At 45.0% G+C, this 25,691-nt stretch overlaps 1 protein-coding gene across 2 annotated transcripts in view; it reads right to left on the bottom strand.

Moving 5' to 3' along the window:
- PSMG3 (proteasome assembly chaperone 3) overlaps positions 1 to 24,891 on the bottom strand; it is a 67,035-nt gene extending 42,144 nt beyond the window's left edge. Inside the window, exons 1-3 of one of the 2 annotated variants that reach the window (XM_085629242.1) lie at positions 24,796 to 24,891; positions 11,557 to 11,628; positions 6,713 to 6,826 (exon numbers count right to left, since the gene is read on the bottom strand). In XM_085629242.1, the coding sequence (XP_085485368.1) occupies positions 6,713 to 6,826; positions 11,557 to 11,628; positions 24,796 to 24,882 (273 nt within the window). In that variant the 5' untranslated portion in view covers positions 24,883 to 24,891. The remainder of the gene's footprint in view (positions 1 to 6,712; positions 6,827 to 11,556; positions 11,629 to 24,795) is intronic. The other variant, XM_085629243.1, reaches the window with a different exon arrangement.
- Positions 24,892 to 25,691: the final 800 nt, after the last annotated feature.

Here is a 25,691-nt window from a genome sequence, read left to right as displayed (position 1 = left end):
GCCACGTATGCGCCCGGCTTGAACCCGGCGTATGAGATGGATAAATTTCTGCTTCCCGGCGGTAACTATAATAGGGCGCTTTACTCCCGCTTGGCTGGAAGGACCCTTACGGGCCCTACCAAGATCGCGGTAAGGATCCGGAAGGCAGCTAATGTAGCCATGGGCTGGAGTGAGCGTTTAACGTGTGCTACTCCTTTATTCGCCTCTGACCGATTGGGTAGCCTCTGGACTACGAAAGGCTTTGAGCACTGGGACACGATCGGTATTAGCAGAGTGGGAGACTTATGGGTTAAGGGCGCGGTTAAAACCTTAGCGGCGCTCCAGAGCGAATACGAGCTTACTGAAAGGGAGTTCTTCCGCTATGCCCAGGTTCGGCATGCCCTGCTCTCTGTCTTTGGGGAAGGGACCAAGGTCCCGGCTTCTTCGCCCCTCGAGGACCGCATACTCGATGGTCACGTGCCCGACAGTACTATCTCTCTAATTTATAAAAAGCTGATTAATAATCGGGCTGACCTCTTGGTGCGTCTTCGGGAGGCATGGACGGGAGATGGGGTGGAGTTGGACGACGAGGACTGGCAGTCCGCACTGTCGTCCCCTAAGGAGGTGGCCATCCCGGCCCGTCTCCGTCTGGTCCAGCTTAAGATTCTCCACCGGGTTTACGTGACGGGTCCCCGTTTGGTTTCGATGGGATTTTCTGACGACGGGCTCTGTAAGCGGGGCTGTGGGCTTAGTGCCACCTTTCTCCACATCCTATGGGAGTGCCGCGAGGTGGTGGAATACTGGCGCCGGGTGCATGAGGTTATGGGACGAGTCACCGGGGTTGCTCTGTTGCCGGAGGTGCGTCGCTGTGTTCTGAATGTGTGGGAGCCCAATGATTATAACGCGGCTCAGACTCGGTGGGCGGCCCTGGGGAACATGATTGCCAAGAGAGATATAGCGCAGCTTTGGGGTTCCCAGCGGCCTCCCACCGTGTCTGTATGGATGGAGAACATGGACTGGTGCATGTTCAGGGAGAAGACTGTGTATGTGGCTCGTGGTAAACCGGGGGCATGGGGCAGAATCTGGGGGCAATGGAATGAGTATCGGGGGAATATCTGTGCTCCCCCCCTGGTGGACACTTCCGAGGTTGCCTTGTCCCCCTGACCCGTGATGGTTCCTTGCGTATTTGGAATATCCGAGTGTAGACCTGGCTCACCCGTGACCCCCCCTGACCTCTTAGTCCTCCTTCCCCTTGACCGCCATCTGGTGGTCGGATGTGAAGTCCCCCTGCTGTAGTCTGACGCCCACTTCATGTCACTACGCCTCGCCTTTTGTTTTTTGGTTGTTATTTATGTTAAATGTATGTATCCTGATTCCCTTATGTGTAACCGGAGCTTCTGTATGGGCTGGGCCCCATGGGCCGGTTAATGACTTTAACACTGTGTGATCCTTTTTGATTCTAGCGGCCGGCCCTGGTGGTTGTAGGCCCATGCTTGTATCCTTTTTACTGTTCAATAAAAACTTTATATAAAAAAAAAAAAAAAAAAAAAAAAAGTGTGTCACCTGCAGTTAGTCATGTTACTGCTCCTTCCTTTAAGGGACGAGCAGCCTAGATTGATGTTCCCTGATTAGACCATAAGGATGAACTATAAATCTGTGGCTCTTGCTAAAGGTGACCTAACTTTCCTTATGATATTGCACTTCTACATGTAGTCATAAGAGACACCAAGAGTTTCTTATTTGCTGTCCTGAGTAGCAGGATTGTGATTTTAAGTGGGTATAGTGCCCCCTCCGGACAGGTGACTAGGGAAAGGAAAAATTGTAGATCAGACACCAGAGACCTGAGAATTATTAGACTAGGGTGACAGGTATTCTCAGTGATCATGAGGAGATATTGTTTAGCCTGTGTATTGCATGGTGCACTTGCTGCACAATTATTAAAGGGAGGTATCTGCTTGCCCCTGATAATTTGTATCATGCGTTTCCCCTTTTGAGGTGTTCTAGATAAGGAATGTAGGAACACACAGATGTAGTAATTTAAGAGATGTTTATCCCATTAGAAAATCATGAAATTAATATTTGTAAATCCATAAGGGACTGGCCTATGTGTAAAACTGGTGCCACTATGAACCACGTCCAGTTTTACTAATGATACCAGAATGTTTAATTGATTGGTTATTGAATTTTCCTTTTGGATTCCCCTCCTTTATATCTGTCCTACCTCATGAGCACTTTCTTTTTTCACACCCCCCTTGGAGCAACCTCTTTCTCCATTAGGAGCCTTTAATATGGTGATCTGTTCTAAAAGTCTTAGTTTTCTCTGGTCTGTATCATACCCTGTTCTCCTCAGGTTTTGAGTTGATCATGCATCTAAACTGACACATTTTCACTCTGACTCCTGCAGTCCCGCATTTTGGTGGGTCAGCACTGATTACAGCTCAGGCTACTGCTGGCATACCTTTTTGATGGTGCACTATCCACACACATGTTGTGACTGATAAAGGAGAGACTGCAACATGGTCAATCTCCTTGTGGCTTAATTATATTGAGATTGGATACAGACTGTCATGTAGCAGATCCTATAGGCTGGCACACTGTGTTTGAGTGTTGGTATGAGTTACAGTGATACGTTTGGCTGGCTGTCACTCTTAGGGTCTTGAGATGATCAGTGCTGCCTTCTTTAAAAGGCACCTACTCTGAAATTGGTTCTGGGCTTAACTTCACCTCAGAGAGCTACTTTGAAGGTACTGGCGAGCTACCAGTGGCTCCCGAGCTACTCGTTGGAGACCCCTTGACTAGAAGTACTGCCTTTGCCTTTGCATCTTATGAGAGTGACAGTGCATTCTAAACCAGAGTTGTCCTATGGCTTCTGGCCACTCCCTTGAAGATTGCAGGCCACCTGCCTGCAGTCCTATTGTTAAATACAATGAACTGTTTTTATACTAAACTGAAGGAAACCAACAACTGTGTCACATTTCCTACGTCACTAGATTCTGCGGGAATTAAGTCATAATAACCTGCAGAACATTGATTTAAGCCTAATTCCCATCAGTGACAGCTACAGATGAAAGGCGGACGTCTTGGCCCTACAGTCCCAGCACCCAGAAAGTAGCAAGGCTGGACAGCGATCGCCAGCGCGCCATCAATGGTATCGTACTTGCTCCATCAGACGGCATTGGACATCACAAAACCAGAGTTTCAGTGTAAAAGAGCGAAAGAGAAGGATCCCTGTTGTTGATAGCAGGGCTGGTTTGAGGCTTCAGTTTTCTACCAGTCATGTGCTGGTAACCTCTGACAGTGTGCAGTCCCTTGAGCCCATTGGCCTGTGTTTTGGTCAACCCCTCTCTTTTCTTTGCTCCAACGGAAGGGCAGTGCACCGGAGGATCTAAGGCACTACATGATGAAAGGAAAAGTAAATGAAAGAGCAGCCCAAACATCCTCTGACACTGAATAGCGAGTGTTAGAGCCTGAAAGTGTTGCTGAGCGTGAAAGTCTGTTGCTCTTTCCGATTAATAGTACTTGGGTCTGCACGAGATGATCTGCGCCCATGACCAACGAAGAGCACAATCTCTTTAGTGCCTGCCGCAAAGGAAATATATTGGTGCACTGCCTTAAGATATTGAGACTTTCGAGTGAGCTGTGAGTGTTTTCCAGGAGGGCACTCCAACTAAGCAGTACTATTTTCATGAAGAGGCATGATCGAGAGGCCCAATGCGGAAGAAGACAATGGAAGCAGATTTGATGGACGATAGAAGCCTGCCAGAGAGGCTTGGAACGGACTTTGGGCACAGTTGCACAAGCGATTCCAGTGCAATTGTATAAAGTAAATGTTAATTAAGTTCTCATTTGACTGAATTGCCATGGAAGAGGAAGTGGCTCCGCCTCTAGCATCCAAAAATGGTCCACCAGAAGTGAGTCTTTGTGCTACTATGTGTGTTCGGAGACCTGTCCCGAGAGAAGTAGAGAATAATAAGATGATGTTACAGCAACACCTTGACGACCTAATGAATATCGATATAGACCTAGATTAACATGAGTCTTAGGTTATTGCCTACGTAATGGCAAAAGGAGGGTCTGAGGTTCTGTAATTCTCGAGACTGACTCCATTTTATTGTGCCACCATTTTGTGTTGCCCTCACGTAGGCCTGTGAAGGTAGCCTGGCGAACAAAGTGGCCTGGCCTTCTTAGTCTATGTATACATTAACTAGGTTTCTTTCTGACTCTGGAATGAACTGTAAGAAACTGACCTCTTCACCTGAAACTGACCTCGCAAAGCCAATTTCCCTGATCGATCTTTGTCTGAGATTGCCAATCAAGATACTGTACATGTAATCATGCCATGCCCTGCAGTGCCATCTAAATCAGATTAACCTTTGTGAACTATGTAATTATAATGCTTTGCCCATATCCTGCTAAAACCCCAAAGGCTACTCACCTGCTGACCCTCCAGATTTTCCATTTGTTTAGGAATGTAATTGGTACAACTCCCTTACATGCCTGGGGCAGGATAAAGAGTATATAAGACGTGAAGTAAGACCATTCTATGGACTACCTCATTCAGTTGCTACGGCTTCTGTGTGACGTAGTCACACTCATTTGAGTTTAATAAAAATTTAATTTTATATTTCAGCTTCTGTGCCAAATTCTTTATTATTGGTTTGAATGGACTAAGTATCAGTGAGACCCCTGAGAAGGAGTTTGTATATTTCTTCAACACGCCACAAATAAAGGCAAGGAAATAAAACTCTGCTTAACTTTTACAGCATACGTAATGAAGAACAGAGGCTGCATGTCTAGCATTTTGTAAAGTTCATTACAAGGGGTCCTTGAACAGACTGCCGTAAAGAACTGAAAATCCATCAAATTAAATAGATCAAAGCTTGCATGTTGGGAACAAACAAGCATTGGCAATGCAAATAGATAGGAGCAGTAAAAGCTATCTATCGGCTTTCACAATGATTTTTTTTGTCTCAGATAGTCGCAGTGAATGCACGTTCATTTGAGGGGGCCATTTTTTAAAGGGTTGTAAAACATTAATTACTAAATGCATTAAAAGATGGCTGCAATATATGCATACACATCCGCCATCATCAAATGCATTTTTGTTTATATTAATGAAACCTGTTCAAAGATAGCTGTGGGATGCACACACATCTGCGACAGCCATCTTTGATTGGCATTTAATAAAATAAAACCATCTGTGGGTATACTCACGTGAGTCCGCATGCTCGTAAGCCGGTGGCTATGTTGAAACGTTTCAAAAAGCATTTTAATTAAGCTATCCACTGACTTTAATTTACATTTTTTTTAAACATTTGGCTGGGGCACAGTTTAAGAGGAGGTCGGCTAGTCGGGGCCAGGTGGGGAAAACTGGAGGAAGATAGGGGACTGGGGAGCAGGGTGAGCAATAGTCCCTCCTACGCACTGGAAAGCAAGGTCTGACGTTAGAAGTTGCTGGGTAGATCATCCAATCAGGGCACTGTGAAAACTAAATGCAGAATAAATGAAGACTAGGGAGGACACAAATCGAATTATCCAGGGAAGAGAGTAAAAACATAAGCATCCTTTATGAGTAAGGGGCTGACCCAAATCCAAAGTTACCATTCCCTCCTACAACACAATTTGATGCTCCTATACCAAATTGCGGATTGAAAAGAAATAGTGCAATTTCGATTTTTAAGGAGCAACTATATAACATAAGTAGCCTAATTTGGTGTGGTGGGGAATAGCTTGTTAATTTGCTTAGAGAAAACTGCCTGTTCCGGGAAGCACATTTAACATAAAGAATTAACGTGTGGGATAGCACTGCATTAAAAATAAGTGATGCCTGACCTGCCGATTTACAAGCCCAACCTGCAATCTTTGTGTCCTCGAGGCCAGCCATTTTAATGGTTAGACAAAACTGGGATTGAATAGGTTTTGGAACCAGTTTTCATTGAGTAATTGGTGCTGGGGGGCAGAAAAGACGCTGCAGATGGCAACACCTGACCTGAACCCGAGCCAGCGGCATGCGGCCAACCAAAACCAGCAGCAACTAAAGGTGTTGAAGTTTAATGCTTTTTATTCATGAGAAGGCAGACCTGGTTTGTGTAGACCAAGGTTGATGCTGGTTCCCACCATACTAAGAGTGAAGGCCATTTGCTTCTTTCTGTCTGGTCAGCACTTGTATGGAGCAGTAGCTAGTTTTACTAGATCTCCATTGGTCAGTGACAGTTTAGCAGCTAATATTGAAACAATCCAATGAATTTGAATGAGTTTGGGAAACAGTCTGTAAAGGCAACATTAAAGGGACGCCGACAAAACCAACAGTTCCGGCTTTTGTATGGCGAACACTACAGCATTGGTAGCAGTAGTGCAGAATCTCCATATACGGAGAACAGGTACACTATGGACTAGGCCTGGTAAAGTTTCCATTACATACGACACCACGTGAAGCGTCCCCAACACACACGGAGGTAATTTCACCATAGCAGTGAACGCTCAAAGAAATCATAATACTCCTGTACTTCCCCCATTGACGCCTGTTGAGCACAGGCAATTTCAGATGGGAGCCATCCAAAATAAATCAATTTTTGGCTTCAAAAACCAGAACTCTCCATTCTGAATCGGGTCTATTGGTATGTAGGTTTATGATGCTAGAGATGAGCCCGCCATTTGGAGCGGTAGTTCAACTTGACACCCTGCTCTTAAGTCAGGCAGTACAGCAAGCCAGCAGAGGAGGAACTGCACTTACTGGTCCAAATCTCCACCATCGCAAATTCTCACCGAGCACATCTCTCTGCCCTCTCAAGGTCATTGGCAGCTGTGCAGCCACAGGTGGCAGCAAGGACCATCTCTGGACAGGCTCCTACGAAGGGAGGCAGAGAATGAACATAGGAAGCGTCTGTGATGAGTGAACATCATCATCTTCAGAACGACCATCATTCAGAAAAATTAATGCAGATGTTTCCACTTATCATGGGCAAGTTGCCTAAAACTACGATATGCGAGGTCCTGGCTTTATATACAACATGGCTAAGCATGAATGACCAGTATTTCATTCTTCAGAGATGGACAATCTATAGGACAAAAGACTTCTCAGAATTTCCTGGTACTTAACATGGATTTTGCATGCCAACAATCTCAAGATCTGACAGGGGGTGGAGTTTAATAAAATATCATGGGCCAGGTTGCTTAATAAATATACTTGTCCTGTTAAATAAAAATTTAAAAAATCAACTTCTCTCTTCGGTGCCATCTAGTACGGCGACAAATTATGGCAGCAATCTCATTATAATAAGAGCTCTGATAATAGCATCTCTGATCATGCCAGCGCTCGTACAACAGTAGAGTCTGAATACTAGCAATTGCCTTATTTTGCCACCTTTCCATAGATCTACATACTGGAGTTAGAGGTAGCAGTAAGCAATAGTCCCCGGCTTGGATTTCCTTTTAAGTATGTGCAAACTTACTAACTTGCATGTTTTAAGAGTTTTCACCAGCTCACCAGAAAGGTTGGAAATTTACTCCTGACAAGGGCAGAAGTAAAACTTCTTCTGTGGCTGTGGAAAAAAGGGGTTGGAGGGAAAGTGAACTTGTAAGAGATCTTTGCATGATCAAATCTACACGTGCATATTTGCTCATGCTAAAATTCAGGTCACAAATATTTTGTAGAAGTACGATTCTTGTGCATTCATGAAAGCCGTAAATCAGCATTAACGCAAGGACATATATCATGGGCACACTTTTGTGACTTTAAGAATTCGGCCCCTAATTAGGTCTGGTGTTAACTAAGTCCTTTTGTTTTTATTAAAAAATTATCTCTCTCTATCAGCTGACTTCACTGTGAGTGGCAGCATTCTGTTATTTTACAAGGAGCATACTGGCATCAAACCAATATTCTTTTAGCGACAAGGACTACTGTGGCAATGGCTGCTTTTAGAGACCAAAAAATATTTCGGCTTTATGCCAATATTTGTTATAACGGTGAGGGTGCGGCAGCTCCCACGACAATAACATTTTTAAAAAACCATGACAAAACAGGACACACATTGATAAACCAAAAAGATGATAACCAATGTAGGACCTATTGGCTTTGCCAACGCTTGTTTATTTTTATGTTTCCCATAATCTTGTTGAAACTGGTTACACTGATTTTCCTTTATGAATATTTTTTTAAAATACTAGCAAGCATCAACACATTTTACTAAATGATGCTTCAAAGAAATGGTCTCTAAAATTTCAAAGCAATTTAGCAATAAGTTTTGTTTTCCTAATTGCATTTTTAAGTGACCATTTTATTTTAAAAGCAAGGAATCATCAATCTTGCTTTTAAGCTTTTGCAAATATCTGCAACTAATCAGAGAGTATTCTGAGAGCATTATACATAGACTCATATTGTTAAGCTTTGCAAAAGTGTATACTCAAACCACTGTTAGTAGTGCAGTCCGAGTTTACATTTCTTTAGAGCATTCACCCTAATAATAGAGGCTTTGCATTAATGAACCATGAATACAAGTTCAAACAGCATTAACATATAGACACAATTATTACCTGAACTGCAGACAATATACCCTTCCCTGATACATAATGCGGTGCTGTTAACTGAAAGCTAAAAGATTTGTGCTGCATGGGGTTGGGCCTACTTGCCCCTATGGCAAAATAATCATGAAAACGTGTTGTCCTTGATCCCAAATAATATGTCCTGGGTGTTGGGATATAGGAGTTCCACATCCCTGCATAAGGCTCTGATCCACTCATGACACTCATTTTCAGTGTAGTGATATAGGGCACTGTTGACACTAGTGTGGTGTTGTGGCACTATTCTAGTCTGCAAAAGCTTACCGGGCAAGATTGCAAAGTGGGGTAGTGTTTGTGGGTGTGACCTTTTATGTTGAGAGTTAGATGATGTGTATGAGGAGGAAAGAAGTGTTCAGGTCACGACGCATCAGCACTGTCGGAGCAGAATGAAAGGATGACCAGGAAAGCGTGTTGCAAAAGACACACAATTGATGGACGGAAGGCGTGTTGAGCGCTAGCGTTTATGCAGACGTTACCTAGAAGACAGAAGTTCAAGTGCAAAGACCGTGGGGAGGCAGCACTACCCCGGGTCCAAGATGGTTGCACATACTTTGAAGCTTCAGAGGTGCTCCAGTTCTCTGCCTGTCTGCTCGATAGCTAATGGATAATAGAGAGTCCATAACTGTTACATGCTTGGGACTGTGGACTTCTATTTTTGTCTCCACTGGAGCGACAGGGACAGTATTGGTGTGCCAGAAGGAACTAGAGTCTGAGGAGGAGGTTTTCAGATGGCATGAGGTAGCATTACCGGAGCAGTGACTTCACAACTTGGCCCTTGCTGATGTGTGCGGGAAGTAGACACTGCCAAAGGAAGTCATAAGGGTTGGAGAGCTATATTCTGTCAGTGTCGTGGCCATAAAGTCGAAGTTTTCTCACACTATGATGTTTCATTGGAGTTCTTACAGGCATCCTTACAGTGGTGACCTGGTAGGTCTCAGAGAACAAGCACTGGCAAAGCCGGTTTTGTCATTGAAACTTACTAACCTACTCGAATACTGGTGTTTGGTCATCTTGGTCTGTAATATGTTGCAATATGGTCATCTAATCATGCAGATACTCTGAATTATTTTGGACTTGATGAAGCGACCATAAAATCATGAAACACGTGCTGGCCTGGTTTAGTTCTGATATTTGGATCAGTGCGCAACTTCAGGAACAGATCTTGAATAAATCAATCCACTGATTTATGAAAAAACCAATAAGGAGCCCTGTGTTATGTTTATACTCAAGAAAGACTATACAAATAGTAATATGTTAATTAACTTGGACCTCATACTCTAGCTATTATCAATGATTGTTTTTAATTAGCTCATTTTTACAGGTGTGTTTTTCAGAACGGTTCATCTACTGTTCAAACTACTGCAAAACTTCTCAGAGAAAATGAACAGCATTTCGATGGTCAGCAGAAGCTGGTGCTGCCTATCAAAGGTTAAAGGCCTGTTTCACGACAGTTAATTTGTTTTGTCATTCAAATACTAGTTTGCCTTTTTGATGAAGTGGATGCTTCTCATTACACCATAGAGGAATCTTGTCCTAAATACTTCAGAGCACAGAGCAGGTTCACCCAATGGCACATTGTTCTTGTACATTCGCTCCCGGTAAAATGAATTACAGTATCAAGGATGAGGAATTTTAGGCCATCAAGTGTTCATTTGAAGAATGGAGACTCTGCCTGAACAGGCCTTGTCACCCTGTAGATAGATCACTGAAACCCAACAGTATTTTAAATCAGCACAGGCTCTAACACCATGTTAATTGAGTTGGACATTATTCTTTTGCGACTGACCTTAGCATCATGAAGTGGCCCAGGTTAATGCTTGTGCCCATATAGGTCATTGATCCTGAAGAAAAGCAACCTGAAATACCTCTGATTTTAGCGTCCAATTCAACTCCTTCAGTAAATGTTCCAATTGTAGCAACTTTCACTAGCCCTTCTGACAACTTTTTAGCACAAATAACTCAAGAGGCAGATCCATTTTCACAATATCAGGCTCTATTTGTGCCAACTACTGACCTGCAACAGCAAGTTGTCATGAATCAAAGATAACTTGACACCCAGGTATAACTAAGGCCAATGCAACATTATTTTTGGTTAATACAATGAATACAACGATGAGGGTTACAGCTATGTGTGCACCAGAGAGTAATATCTAGTGTAATAATGTCATTTACCTACAATTAATGGTCTCCTGCTCACTCCTAGTGGCCCACCGTTAAAGCCACTTAAATACAAAACATTGGAAATATAATAGAAAGGAGCGGAGTAATGTTACATACTATAAACAAATAAATGTTGTAGCACAAAATAAATTTGAGTTCATTGTTTTTATTTCTTATTCTTTATATAATTCCTTCCTGATTATTTCTCAATTAATCAATCGTTCAATAGTATTCCAATAAACTGATACATGTAGAGGAAGAATATGTAGAGGAAGAATATGATATACATCACATATTGGTTTCTAAAATGATCAGGAATCAAGTTTACTACTGGTTATATTAGAATGGCTTGGACCGAGAGGAATGGTGCTGGGAACCAATTTCACAAACCTATACCCCCCATTCACGAGGACAATTTCACGAGAAATACCACTAGAATTCAGGCACACTGCCGACACTGTGGTCTTTAAAGATGGGTACTGCTATGGACATTTGCATTACAGTGCAGTGGGAAAACTGGACCACCAAGGTGCAGTAATGGAGGTAGAAGCTGGCTGCTGTGTCCTGCCCGTTAGCAGGAAAAAACACATTTGTTATTCCACATGTGCACACTCACTTATGAAGCAATCTCCCTCAGACACTTTGATATAGCTAGTCCTGTGAGACTATCAAGTCTCTGTTGTCTTCTACATGAAGCAATATACACAAGTAATCTTAAAACAACTAGCTGAGCGAGATTACAAAATTATGTCTGCCATTTTCGAAGGCAATGGTTGTAAAACAAACACACACTCAACTACTAGGTAATCAGGATTGGTTCAGCTTAATGTGTCGGTTGCGACTCCAATGAACACTTACCTGTAGAAGACTGTTGATCCTGAATTTCAGCTGCCAACGCTCTCCACTGTGATCGTCACTGTCTGCGAGTATCTGTAACAGAATATATTTCTGTCAGTCAAGTTAGATGTTAGAACTAGTCATAAATTGTACTAAAGGACATAAAAGTGATTATTTGGAACTGAAAAGGTGCTAGAAGCACAAAAGCTAAAAACTATACCAGATGAAATTTCTAAATGTATAAGAGGCACTGAGCTTGAGAGGATGTTGAAATTCAGACAGGCATCGATCCCTGTAGACTGGCTTCTAGGAATCATGGGGCATATCAGCAAGGGCCGGCGAGAATTATCACTAGGCGTGCTTAGCGCGAGGATAATTATCGGTTAAGGTTATAAGGTTCTATATTATAGGAATAGGATGGAGAGACATTTGATTAAAACAAATATATAAAAAGTAAGATGGGAACAAATATTGATATGAGGGCTAATTATCACATCGGACCAATCGAGTCATAAAAAACACCCTGATGGACCTTCCAAGATTTCACTAGCTTGGACGTTGAAGCTTCTAGCTTCTTGTATCTGCCATCTGCTTTCAGAAACGGTCAGATACTCTCCAGGACACATGTGACCTTATCTGCTTCAGGAAAAAATACTCAAGACCTATCTGTTTAACTGCTTTGTCCCCTCTCCCCACAACAACAACTTGTTGTTTCCTCCCATGCCTTTTGAAGCAGCTGTATCTAACTACAGGAGCGTGATACAAGTGTACAATAGATAAATATGCTCTCCGATAGTGTATAAGGTCTTGCTGGCTTAGTAACAATCAAACAGATAGTACTTTACTGCTTCACATCACTTCATTCCGCTGCAAAATTCCTCTGCCACCTTCCTCCTTATTCTTCCTTTCATTCTACTTTCCTTTTTGCTCTTCCAGTTTTAGATTCATTCAGTTACTCCACCATGCGAGGCTACTAGGTGGTAACTGCACCTCATTCCAAAGTTCTTCCTCTATTCTGTCCCAGCCCATTCAGACCCAGCTTCCCCCTAATCCCCACCTGGAATGCTAATTCTCCTAACCTCTTAAATAGCCCTGAAGGCCTACTCACATTTTTGTGTCCATCCTACCCCTACAGGCGAGTGTCGTTCTTATCCTGAAAAACTTTGCCCCATCACGCATCTCCACGCTTCCACCTGTGTCTTGCGGTTGAGACAAGGCCTCATTTTTTTCCCTCCTCTATTCTCTCCATACGCTTCACTTCACCTGTAGCATGTATCTACTCTAGAAGCAGCACAATATTTCTTGATAGCTTGTTTCGGACACCTTCCTACTCTCCTCCAAACCTATAAAAAAGGTAGTAAGGATAGCCAATCTCATCCACTAACATCTACTATATGCTGTCACTCCAAAACACTGTGCTAATATCAACTGACTAGCATGCTTCACAACCCCACAGGAGCAAACGCTTACAATGTTGATGTTGCTGACCTCATCACTTCTAAAGATCTCGATCTTTTATGCATCACCGAATCCTGACTGAATGAAAACTCCACGCCAATGCCCTATTCCTTAGTTCCTCAAAACTACACAACAATTTGCAAGGACAGACAATCCTAACTTAGCGGGGGCACTGCAATCACCCACAAAATGGCCATCAAATGCTTGCAAGATTATTCTTTTTCACATTTGAATGCATCAAAGTTGTAATTTGGGTCTCTCCATTTTACACCCACTTCTTATACATTATTTAACACTCCGCTATCTCAACATAGATTTACAGTTGCAAACTCAGACTACATGGGCCAAATGCTCCCTCAGAACAATATACCTAGGAGATGTCAACATTCACTGGGGGAAATGAGAAATGGAAACTTTTCAAACCCCAAAGCCCCTTACTTCAATGGGTGATCTTCAGTACTCCTCTCTTCACAAACAAATTTTGGATTCTGGATCTCATCATTTCCAAACCTGCCGTGATTTATAGCAGGGGTCCTATTGAGATCGACTGGTTGGACCATTAACCCATACCTTTGCTGATCCTTCTCCTTATCCCTTCATTACCTCTAAACATTAACTGCACAAAGTATGGAAATGATCTTTCAGAAACCACTCAACAGATGCCCAAAAATGCCCACTCTCCTCCAAAATTACAATATGAATACAAGGCTTGGTCCATACAACAACCTCACCACTCAAGCAGCTGACACAGTTGCTCCAATGAAGCTGTAGCAACTAACTCAAAGACCCACTCAACCATAGGTTTCCTCTGACTTAACAACAAACAAGCATTTACAATGCAATGGTCTCGGCATTGTTAAAGTTAGAGCTATTGGCATTGCTCATGACATTCTTTTTTGTTTATGTTTTTGTTTTTAAAACATTTAAAGAAACTGCATTGTTATTTACAATGTCAATAGCTTAATAACTCTTAAATGCGAGACATATTGCATTTGCACCCACACACAGAGCCACACACCCAGAGCCACTCACATAGAGCAACCCACACACAAATAGAGCCACCTACACACAGAGTTACCCACACACAGACAGACAGACCCACCACGCATAGAGCCACCTACAAAAAAAGTCACCCACACACACAGAGCCACACACACAGAGCCACCCACACACACACACACAGACCCTCCCCCACACACACACAGAGCCACCCACACACACACAGAGCCACCCACACACACACAGAGCCACCCCCACACACACAGAGCCACCCCCACACACACAGTAACCTCAAAATTTAACACATTTACTTTTTGCTGGATCAACTGACAAACCCCTCAACAGGCTCTATGAAGATTAAGATTTCATGAGTAATTATTTTTTTTACAACAGGAAGTGAAGTATAATTTGAAGGGAGCCAGATCCAAATCTGAGAGCAAAATATATCCTGTTTTTTATTAGAATAACTGGCCAGACGCTGCTCTTAACATGGTTTGGTAAATAGAGGAGACATCCTTGTTTGGTTTCCATGGCAGCTTCTTATGCAGAGGCAAGGCTCACACACGTGACGGAGGGCGGGCGTGCAAAGCCGTGTCCATATGAGCCACTTCCAGGCTGCTCCCTCCCATGCTGTCAGTGGAATGTAGAGCAGACCAGCTGTCGGGGTTACGTGGGAATGTACACAAGTTAAAGGGCCATCCTTTGAAAGTATGCGCAGGCTGCAGGGTTCTCACGAGGGTTCAAAAGGTAGCAGCAAACATGCAGGTAAAAGCGGTGCCTCTTTAAATGTCTGTCTCACCCGCTTGCCCTCTTCTCCTTCCTGTCTCTGGTAGGAGCCGAAGTTGGCTTTTCAACGTGCAGTGGAAGTCCTTTATTCGCTTTCTCTCGAGGGTCTGGTCTGCCTAGATTTTTTTTAAATGTAACACTTGTCCATATTCTAGTTGAACCCATCGCGTTTATTTACACAGTGGCAGATTTTGCACTTTGAGGGGGATGGGGGGGCCGATGAGCTATTGTTTAATGATTGCAATGGGTTTACTCTCTCCCGGCTCTAAAAGCTCGAGCCGTTTTCTTTAAATATAGCGCCTAATATCAGGCATGCTCATTTTTCCATGAGCGCTAGGTTTTGACATTTCAGTGGGTTGAAGCACAGGGAGCTGTTGTGCTATGCAGAAGACAAAGCCAACATTTTTTGTAAATTATAATAAAACGCTAATTTCCACAGCAGACAACGCAAACACCCTGGGGAGAATTTAAAACCTGACCTTTCCCATCGAGATGGCGCGTGGAGCTAAAAAAGTGGCTGGCCGGGCTTCCCTGCCGTGGGAAAGAAACACATGAGGGGGTGCGCGCACACACACGCAGTGTTAAACAAGCATTTACAATGCAATGGTCTCGGCATTGTTAAAGTTAGAGCTATTGGCATTGCTCATGACATTTTTGTTTATGTTTGTTTTTAAAACATTTAACCCCTTCGGTGCTCATGACGGAATGGTTCCGTCATGACCCACGGTTGAGCTGTGCTCATGACGGAACCATTCCGTCATGACCACACCCGCGCAAGATTCCGTCAGCACAGCGGCGGAATCTGCGCAGCATCGAAGGGGTTAAAGAAACTGCATTGTTATTTACAATGTCAATAGCCTAATCTCTCTCAAATAAAAAACATAAATCTTGATGTTGCCATGTGTTTTAGGCCTTTCCTGCCTTTTGCAATAAGCCCACTTACACACGTGAGGTACTGATTTTAACAGATGTGTGGCAGTGCAGAACAGAAGAATCTTTGTTATTATTTATATTATCAATTGTTTTTGCTACATTTTTGCCTACCAAACCCAAGTCAATGTGCATAAATACACACATTTTGCAAAACCCCTGCAAAGTCACCAGATATTATAGATTAAGCTCATATTTACAGAAGTATACATAACCCCCATTTCTAATTTCAGTTCTGGGCATATTCCAAAAATGCACAGTTTTCCTTCATGCTCACATTTGACAGATTACATTTCACCTTATAGATTGATGCACAGTCAAACCCATAATTAAGAGGAAAACACTGTGGTAGCAGATTTGCTCATTCTAGTGGCCTTTGGTAAAAGAGACAGAGGCGGCAGCTAAAACAGCCGATAAACACAGAACAGAGACAGACAGGAATTCTGCGAGACGGAGCATGACAAGGCGAATAGCAGATACTATAGACAGACAAGAGAGAGCACGAAATGAGACAGCTTAACGGGAAGATAATGTAGACAGAGACAGGCAGGCCGGAGAGGTTAGGCAGGATCTATAGACAGAGACTGTCAGACATTGACAGAAACAGACAGGGAAAGAGACCGAAAGGGCGGATATCTAAAAAGGTAGACAGACACCCACATGGAAGACTCACCGTTGTCATCGAAGTAGTGCATGTTCAGGTGAGCTTCCGGGTCCCCAGGCTGTGCCAGGGCCCGGTGGGCACAGAGCAGTCCCAGCGCCTGGACCCACAGAGCAAGCCCCCGACACATCTCACAGATTCACACCGGACACCCCGCTACCCCCGGGATACAGCAGGGCAGCGACTGTCAGTGGAAGTTGGGGGCTCCAGCAGTAGGGGGCAGGGTTCCTTCCAGGCGGGCTGTCCCACGAGTACCCCCAAGACGTGGGCCACGGTCTCCTAGCAGGCAGCCGATCTGCGGGGGTCCTTTGTAGGACAGGAAGAGGGGGGTCTCCTCAAAAAGTAAGACCCCAACAGTTGACTTGCACTTCACGCCCAGAAGTTTGTGGTACAAGGGGGGCCCCAGAAAGGCTTTGTTCAATGGTTGGGTCGCTGTGCCCTGTGCCCCCTCCCAGAAGTCATCTCACCGGTTCCGGTCAGCAGGAGCACCGCCCTGCGTGCAGGGGTCTCCCTCCAGCGAGCATCCCTCACAGAGCCCCCCTGCCCCACTCTCTGCGGCTGACCCCGCACTCTCCGCCCCTCTCCTCCCGGTTATCTCTCACTTTTCTCTCTTCTGACCACCCTGTCCCAGTCCTCCCTTTCTCTTTCAAAGACCCCTCTCCCACTCTGTTCCGTGCTCCCGCCCCCTCTTTCTCCCTGCGCACCCCTGTAGTGCACCTCTGCAGCAGAGGGGAAGATGTGAGTGTAAGGGGACTGGGTGGGCTCCACCTCTGGCCGGCAGGAGGAGAACCACGGAAAAGGATCTCTGGCCGGCCCCGGAGTCAGGTTACAAAAGCTTCAAACAGCCCCTCCAAAGCCTCCTCGAGTGGCTGCAGGAGAACAGTGCGATTCCGATCGTCGCCCCGCCCCTCTCATGCTCCTCCTCTATGAGGAGAATTTACATTGTTTTACTAAAGTGCCTGTTACTAGAACCTTTGCTAAACTGTCCGGTTAGCTAGCTCAGTGGGTTAAAGCAACTGCCTTAGACATCTACTACCAGAAAGGAACATACCTCCTGAATTCAGACTAGGCGCCCTGCGGTCCAGGTGAGAGTCGAGTTGTACAGAATGTACAGCTAACTGCACACAGCTCCGGAGAGGACAGGGTGAGGAGACCAGAGCAGCCGCCGGACACAGGGGCACCGAGGGAGCCGAGAGCAGGGGGAGCGGACGAGCACACCACTGCCTTTCTCCGAGGCAGAGCAGAAATGCCTCGGAGAAACGCAGTGGCGGTTTCGGATTCGGGGGCGTGTTTTGCTTTATCTCCTCTTGCCATTGGCTGGAGGAGATAATTAGACTTTCTGAAAAAAACACGCCCCCCGATCCGAAAAGGACGGGGCCTAATCGGAATGACGGACCTCTTCTCCAATGGCTGGCCAGCATTCAAGAGGCCAGCCAATGGAGAACAGGGGAGAAGAGGGGCGGGTTCAAGCCCCTCTTCTCCAAGTCATTAAATCTCGGATCGAGACTGCGCAAGCGCAGCCTTCAAGCCGAGACCTAGAAACAGACCAGATTCCATACCGTGAAATCCTAGTACATCGCGTGGGGAATAATAGCGGCAAGAAACCACTTTACTTTCACTTTTTCTACAGTGTCGGATGATATAATGACAAGCAACAAAAAAAGATATTATCGGTGCGCATAAAACGAAGGCATTAGCATGAGACGTTTTTAACAGCAGATCGCTGTTTTACAGGGTCTGTGCCTCTGTAGCTAGGTTTACGCACCCTGGGCCCAAAGCCCCTCCCTCCTCGTACTGGAACGTGTCCAAAGTGCTATAAAGCGCCGCCAGCACCCAACACCCAACACCCACCGCTCCCCTCCATCGCCCCCTCATGTGGTTTTTGGAAGCATACATTGATTGCCCTTTGGCAGGGAAGAGATCGGGGAAGAAGGAAGACAGGAGGGTTTGCCCAGGATAATTCCCTTTAGGTGGAAACGCCGAGATTGGAACTAGAGTGGTCTGAGTCCACAGCTCAAGTCAGCATTCCGATCAGCGCCACTAGCAGGGTAGCAGCACCTTAAAGATCGATGTTGCTCTTATTTCATGCAGAAACTGCAAACAGTTATACTTTCATCATAATCAGACATTCACTTTTCTGGCTGCAGCTGTCCAGAGCTAGTGAATCGCGTGGATTGTCTGGATAATAATTAATAATGATAGTTTATTTGTCTACGCTTGGTCTCACCTTCCTGCTAACTACATGTGTTACTTTTTTCCATTTTCCTGATACTCATGAAGTTCGCACAGTTTTCTGCAGCAGATGCATTACCCAACTGAGCTATCTTCTTGACACAAAGCTCCGCTCCTTCAAAGCCCCACCCCCTCCTCTACCCGGTGAGCTGTCAATTATATACTTTTAGCGCTGGCAAGATCCAGCTCTATAGATCTGCCTGTCTGTCCTCTGTCTGTCTGTTCAAGCTGTTATCAGCTTGGGCAATGGCACTGGTGCAAGCGAAGAGCCTCGTGCATCACAACACACCAAACTGAATCCCTCCAGGCACATCCACGCCGAGCAGTCGGATGTCGCTTTTTAGATAGCACCTAGAGGAGTTTCTGGATAATTCTCGAAAGAACATGCGTGGGCAGAAAATGCAAATTGACACGCCAGCGGAAATGCTGGTAAATGCAGAGCCCCCAAACTCTGGAATGCGGCAAATATGGTCGCTAAAACCTGTCAGAAACTGCCAAACGGGGCTTACGACGCTTAAAATACGAGCAATAACTACAAGTGGACAGAAACACAGTGGAAACTGTAACACCACAGGTTTCAATCATCACACCTGTAGATTTCTCACCTGGTTCCACATGGGAAGCAGACCCATAACGTACAACAAACATAGATCTCCGGCTGATGGCTCCTGCAGCCCCGCCTGCCTCTGAGCCTGGCGGGTTTCCGGCTTTACCCCAGTGCCCCGTAGTACGAACCTGCTATTTAGAGGAGCTACAGGAAATGATGTTGTCTCTTGGACGGTAAACAGTGCGATGTCCGGATTCTCTTTTAACTCCCAGCCGTCTCATACCTGGACACCCTGCAGCTGCTACACCCCCTCTTGAGCTCTCGGAGACTCACCAGCAACTGAAACACACAAGGTCTGCAGTCTAAACAGCAGCACAGTGTCACTAGTTGTCGAAGTTGCAACGGAGGCCATTGATTAATGGAAGTTGTAACAAGCACACCACTGCCTTTCTCCGAGGCGAAGCAGAAATGCCTCGGAGAAACGCAGTGACGGTTTTCAGATTCGGGGGAGTGGCTAAAAAGTGGAAAGAAGAGCACGGAACACGCCCCCGAATCTGAAAAAGACGGAGCCTATTTGGAGGGATGGCTCTCTCCTCCAATGGCTGGCCTCCGTTTAGGAAGCCAGCCAATGGAGGAGAAGCAAAAAGAGAGGCGGGCTAAATAGCCACTCTAAGAATCATTAAATCTCCGGACTTCCGGTTCTGCCTTCGGCAGACCGGACGGTCCCTCGACCTAAAAAGGATACATTCATAAGCTAGAAAACAAATGGATACTTTCAACCTCCCCTAAGTTTAGAGCCAAAACTACAACCATAGCATTTCGTTGGACAAAACAGATGTTTTTTCAATTCCAACTAAATCAATCCTCAAAATCGACAGCCCACAAATCAGCCAGAACAATGTTCATTTCCTGCGTTCTCTATGCCGCTGGATTCAAGATGGTCTGGCTGATGAGGGGTGATGCCCCGAAACCGTTCCCAGGATGCTTGTTTCCAGTCCAAGGAGGACCTGGCCTGGCAGTTCGGGCTGGGGAACAGGGTCAAGACTGATTTGAATGTGTCTGGGTCTGAACTTGAATGGCATGGGGAACACAAAAACGATGGATTTAGGCCCAGATCTCTGTGCTAGGGTGAATGTTTGACATTGCGCAGCATTCTGTCTATCAATTGTTCTTTTTGCATTTCATTCATGCCAACATCACCCCAATTGTCAAAGCTTCATCAGACCAGCCAAAAAGTCTAAACAATTTCTGGATACGTTATTTCTCTAAAATTCTCCACATCCATGCCTCTTGTGTTCCCAGCAGCAAACATCTCCACAGAGCGCCCAAGACGTCAAATATTTCTTCAAACTAGTCAATACAGAAGACCATACCAATATCATTAATTGTAAATCCTCCAGCTGACTACAAAGATGCAATATCAGTTATGATCATCAATGATTTTTTTCCTACTTTGTTGATCACTGATGGAAAATCATGAATGCATCTCTTAGCCAAAGAGATTTTCCTGAGTTTATAAAATGCGCTCAAATCACCCCCCTTCTAAAGAAAGAAAAGAAGAAAAAAAACTAACATGCAATTGGAGTCAAGCTATTGACACAATCAAATGTTCCCTCCCTGGGCAAGGCTATGGAAAATTGTGTTGCTTTACAGCGAACAGTCTACATTAATAGAGGAAACCTCCTTACCACTTATTCATCAGGGTTCAGAAAGGGCTATGGCATGGAAAGTACCTCACTAAAGTTCTGGATAATGCCCATCGAATGCTGGATGGTGGCAGCTTCTGCCTCCTAGTTCTCAAACTCACAGTAGTGTTCAATACAACGGATTACAAATGTCTGCTATCCCTACTTGACCAGAGTTCGGGATTATGAGTACTGCCCTAAAGTGATTCACCTCATTCCTATCCAATCAGCCTCACATTGGTATGACTGAAGGCAATATCTCGAAACTCTCCCAATTCTTATGGGATCCCTAGAGGCTCTTTTTAGCCCCTACACCAAAGGTCTTCAAACTTCAGTGCGGACCCACCTGGGGGGCCTTTTAATTGATCCGGGGGGGGGGGGGGGGGGGGAGGCACCAGGCTCTGACAAGAGAAGCATCATGCTGATAAAAGTGCTTTTATTTTTTTAACAATTTTATTGATTTCATAATAAGCAATAACAGTGCGCCAAGTGAGGCATACATATACATCAGCATCTTATAACACAAAAAATAAATAGACATGTTCAATCTTCATAGACCATAAAATAGAAGTAACTGAATTCTGAGATCGCTGGTTCTAACTGCCGCCCAGGGCCTGTCTCTGTGCGATTCCAAATGGACCCCCCTGCCCTCCGACCAGTCCTTCCATATCTTCAAATATTTCTAGGGATAACCCTGTGACAGGTATATTGGACGTTCAAGCCCCATACTTTGGTCCATGCCTCTGCCATGGAGGCCTCCGCTTCCTTCCAAACCCTGACTATGTCTCTCTTGGCAATAATTAATCTCAGGCACAAAGGCGCCCTCTGGTAGCGCGTGCCTCTGTAATGCGAAGGAGAATAAGTTTAAGATCCCAGGGAATAGTCAATACCAGTACTCCCTCAAGTTTCTGCAGTATGCTCCTCGAGAACACCAAGCAATGCCAGAACCTGTGGGGTAAATCCACTTGCGGGTCACCGCATCGTAGGCAGTCTTCTGTCAGGATAAGGCCCATTCTATGAAGTCGGGCTCTCGTATAGTAAACCATGTGGAGCACTGTCAGTTGGATTGAACGGAATTGGGATGCTATCATCGCCTCACTGGGGGCGTCCACTGCCTCTCTACAGTCATTGTCATCTAGTGGGCCCAAATCTCCCTCCCATGCTGTCCGAACCCCCACCATTGGGTCCTGTACATTACATAACAACATTTCACATATGTCAGACAGTTTGTGCTATTGGAGATGCACAGTCGCAGGAATAGCTTCACCATACAGCAGGTGAGTAAGATCTTGTTCGCCCAGCAGCCACCCATCCGCTGCATATGCCAGGTCTGCAAAGCCTGCACACCACCAATCATTCGCAAGCAGCTGATGTACTGCCCAGTAGTAAAGGAATATGTCAGGTGTGGCCAACCTGCCCTCCAGGGCCAGTCAGCAGCTTTTCCGAAGAGCAATGTGAGGCACTCTGTCCCCCCCCCCAGAGTAGTGAATGGATCTGCACATTTACGTTGTTTAAAAAGTTGCTGAATATCGGAAAGTAATGGTTTTGTAGATGATAGAGTAGGTGCGCAGGGGAAAACATTTTTTAAATGGCCGAGCACCACAGCAGAGATAGGGGTAGAGCTGATCGAAACTGGACAGCTCGTCCGAGCCCAACAACTGAGGTGCCAGGTTGTGCTCATAAGAGCGGGTCACGTCAGCTGTGACGTAAACCCAGGAACTTAAACCCAAGGGGGGAGGACCTGTAACCTCACAGACCATGGTATGGCAGCCTGGCAGGGAAGGATGGGATAGACCACTGACCTTTGCGCATTCATCAAAAAGCCAGAGTGAGATCCGAAGATATTCAAGATCTGGAGTGCTCTGGGACCTGAGGTATCTGGGTCTTCCAAAAATAAGAGGACATCATTGGCGTAGAGCGGGATCTTGTCGCAAACCCCCTTGGACTAGTAAAAGCCCTTCAGGAGCAAATTTACCCTCACACAGGCCGCCAGGGGCTCTATCACCAGTGCGAAGAGCAGAGGCGATAGGGGGGCCCCTAGGCGGGTGCCTCATTCTACTGGAAACCAGCCCAATGTAGAATACTGACCTGTACCCATGCTACCAAGTTGGTATAAAGAAGTCACACGAATTGTATAAATTTGGAGCCAAAGCTGAACATGGACAGGAGGTTGAACTGAAACGCCCAGTCCACCGAATCGAAGGATTTTGAAAATCAAAAGATAGGAGGGCTCTATGTCCATGCTGGACCCCACTTAAGGCAATTGTGTTATGAGCCTTTCGCAGATTAAGCCGGGTAGCGCGCTGGGGCATGAGCCCGGACTGGTAGGGGTGTACCAGCCGAGTAACAACGCCCACTAAGCGGGTGGCCAACTTTTTGGCCAAAATTTTCAATTCTGAGTTCAAGAGCGAAATAGGCCTAAACTCTCCGCAGCGAGTGCCTTCTGTGCCCAGATTTGGTAATACCACAATCTTGGCGGACCTAAGATCGTGGGTAATTCTCCTTTTTTCAAGGCCTCTTGAAACACCTTTAGTAAAAGAGGACCGTTCTGTGGCCACAGTAGGCGCCAGAACTCAGCCGGGAAATCATTGAGTCCAGGCACTCTACCAGCGTGTAACTGTGCCAGGTTATCATACAGTTCGCCACTGGAGGCTGGTCAAGCTGGAAATCGGAAGGTCTGAGATGAACTGATAGCTAGCTATTACGGCACCCAACACTTGTTTCCACCAATTGCTATATACATACATAGGTCTGTAAGTCAATGGGCATGTCTACCGATTTATTAATTTATTAAATGTATGTGGTACAGTCATCTAGCCTCACTTACCAAATACCAAAAATATTCATCTACAATTCTTTGACATTAACAATGACCCAAGAGAGGAATATACACAGTCATACTTCTGATGGCCCACATTCACATGGGTGACTGAACATCGATGCTCCATAGAAGCCTCCAAATAAGTCGAGTCACCGCTGGCATACCGAACCATCTGCAAAGGCGGATTCACGGATTGGCTGTTATACTAACACCACAAAGTACACCGTATTAACAAGATAACAATTGACTTCCTCTAACCTACACATACGCCACCCCAGTAGACTCCTGGTCAGTCATGCCTGGTAAGCCCTCAGCCTTAAATCGTATACTCCTGCTTCTACCATTGGAACTAGAGGTGGATGGGTGAAGTCGGCCGTACAGGGTTGAGGAATAAAGGTCATTGTCTTTAAACCACGAGACCCTGTGTTTTTTTCTAGAAGACTTTACATTTAATTACGTGAAGACTTGCGGTCTCTGCCCGAATTTCCAGACAGGCAGAAGGCATACAGAAGCACAAGACATACATGAGGAATAACGGGGAAAAACAGGGACATTAACGCAGAGCTATTGATACAGACTAGGACCAGGCATGTACCGGCAGAAATACTCGTTTAGTTTAACAGAAGCTCAGCTGCAGACTGGGTTGAGTACTGAGCACCTGCACTCTTTATTTTTACTTATTTACATCGTTTTCACATAGAATCATTTAGACCTCAGCTGCGAAAGCAGTGTACTTTAAATCTGGAAACAAAGCAAACAGAACAAGATGAAAAGCCATAATCGTATTATACGAAACAACAAAGGCAAGAAAAGATATATGGTGTGAAGGAAGAAATGCATCAACAATATTAATTCAAAAATAAATCAGCACATAAATGGGGTCCTATTCAAGCACTAAAGTTGCATATTATTGTAATAACATCATTTAAGCGCTTATAACCCTTTTATATAAACTTTTCAAAATGGCTCTAAAGTACTCTGTGGCTGAGCACTTCTGGCGTGCTGTATCGCTAGTCTTTGCGGAGCAATTACCCAGTGGCACCCCCTCCCCCCATATCTGAATGCAGGGAGCAACTGGTATACAAAGCAGGGTGAGATACAAATACCCTAACATTAAGGTGACCACGTGTCTACTACTTACATGGGCAGTCCGTGGATTAAAATTTACATCCGATTTCTTTAATAAAATAATAGTTGGTTGTTTTATTATTTCCGGGTTACTCGACATCCAATCGCAATGTCTGTCTTATGTAGTTTTCAAGTGGTGGGCGGGACTCGAAAATTACGTTAGCTTGGAGCATTGGCTGAACCGTAGCCAATCCGAGGGCGCTGCACAGAATTCCATGTGTTAATTGGCTGTGGACTCTGCACGCGTTTTCGGTGGTGTGAAAAATATTGCCGCATCCGTCATACACCTGTTCGCTGGCCCCAGGCCGGCGTTTTTCATCTATTTTATGGAAAATGTTGGTTGAGTCAATCAAGAGTCGAGCAGTAAACCCGCTTACGGCGTTGACAGCCGGTCGAATTTGTGACAAGGCCCTGCTGCGGCTACCCGCGATTTAGAATAGGGGGTGTGGTTGCGTCGGAGTGTTGCAGCTGCTCTTATCCGGCCATGCTCATACACGACCACATTTTAGAAGAGAAAAGTGTTGTATTGTAGTGTAATTGCATTTATGTAGCGCTCACTATCCCTGACGAGGCGTCGAAGTGCTTTTCCAGCGAGTTTCACTCTACTCTGGAACCCAAAAGGGTTAGTGGTGAATTAGTATAGCGAAAGGAGATTTTGAAAACATTTTCGAAGGAAAATAATTTTTCCTATTTACTTTCATTGAAAGAGGCAATTTCAGGCGGGCAATAGCCAAAATAAAGCCATTACTGCTTAAAAAATCTGTAGCCTCCTGCCTGAATGGGAATAATTGGCCTTTATGGATGTGGGTAAAAGCAAACATAGAAATATGCACTAGATAGAATACAACAGGATGCTAGCTCTGGGTGGTGATAAAAGAGATGTGAAAATGTGTAGTAAATTACTTGTCA

This window comes from Triturus cristatus, chromosome 10 (assembly GCF_964204655.1).
Source record: "Triturus cristatus chromosome 10, aTriCri1.1, whole genome shotgun sequence".
NCBI classification, from domain to species: domain Eukaryota; kingdom Metazoa; phylum Chordata; class Amphibia; order Caudata; family Salamandridae; genus Triturus; species Triturus cristatus.
This window is presented reverse-complemented; position numbering and strand designations above follow the sequence as displayed.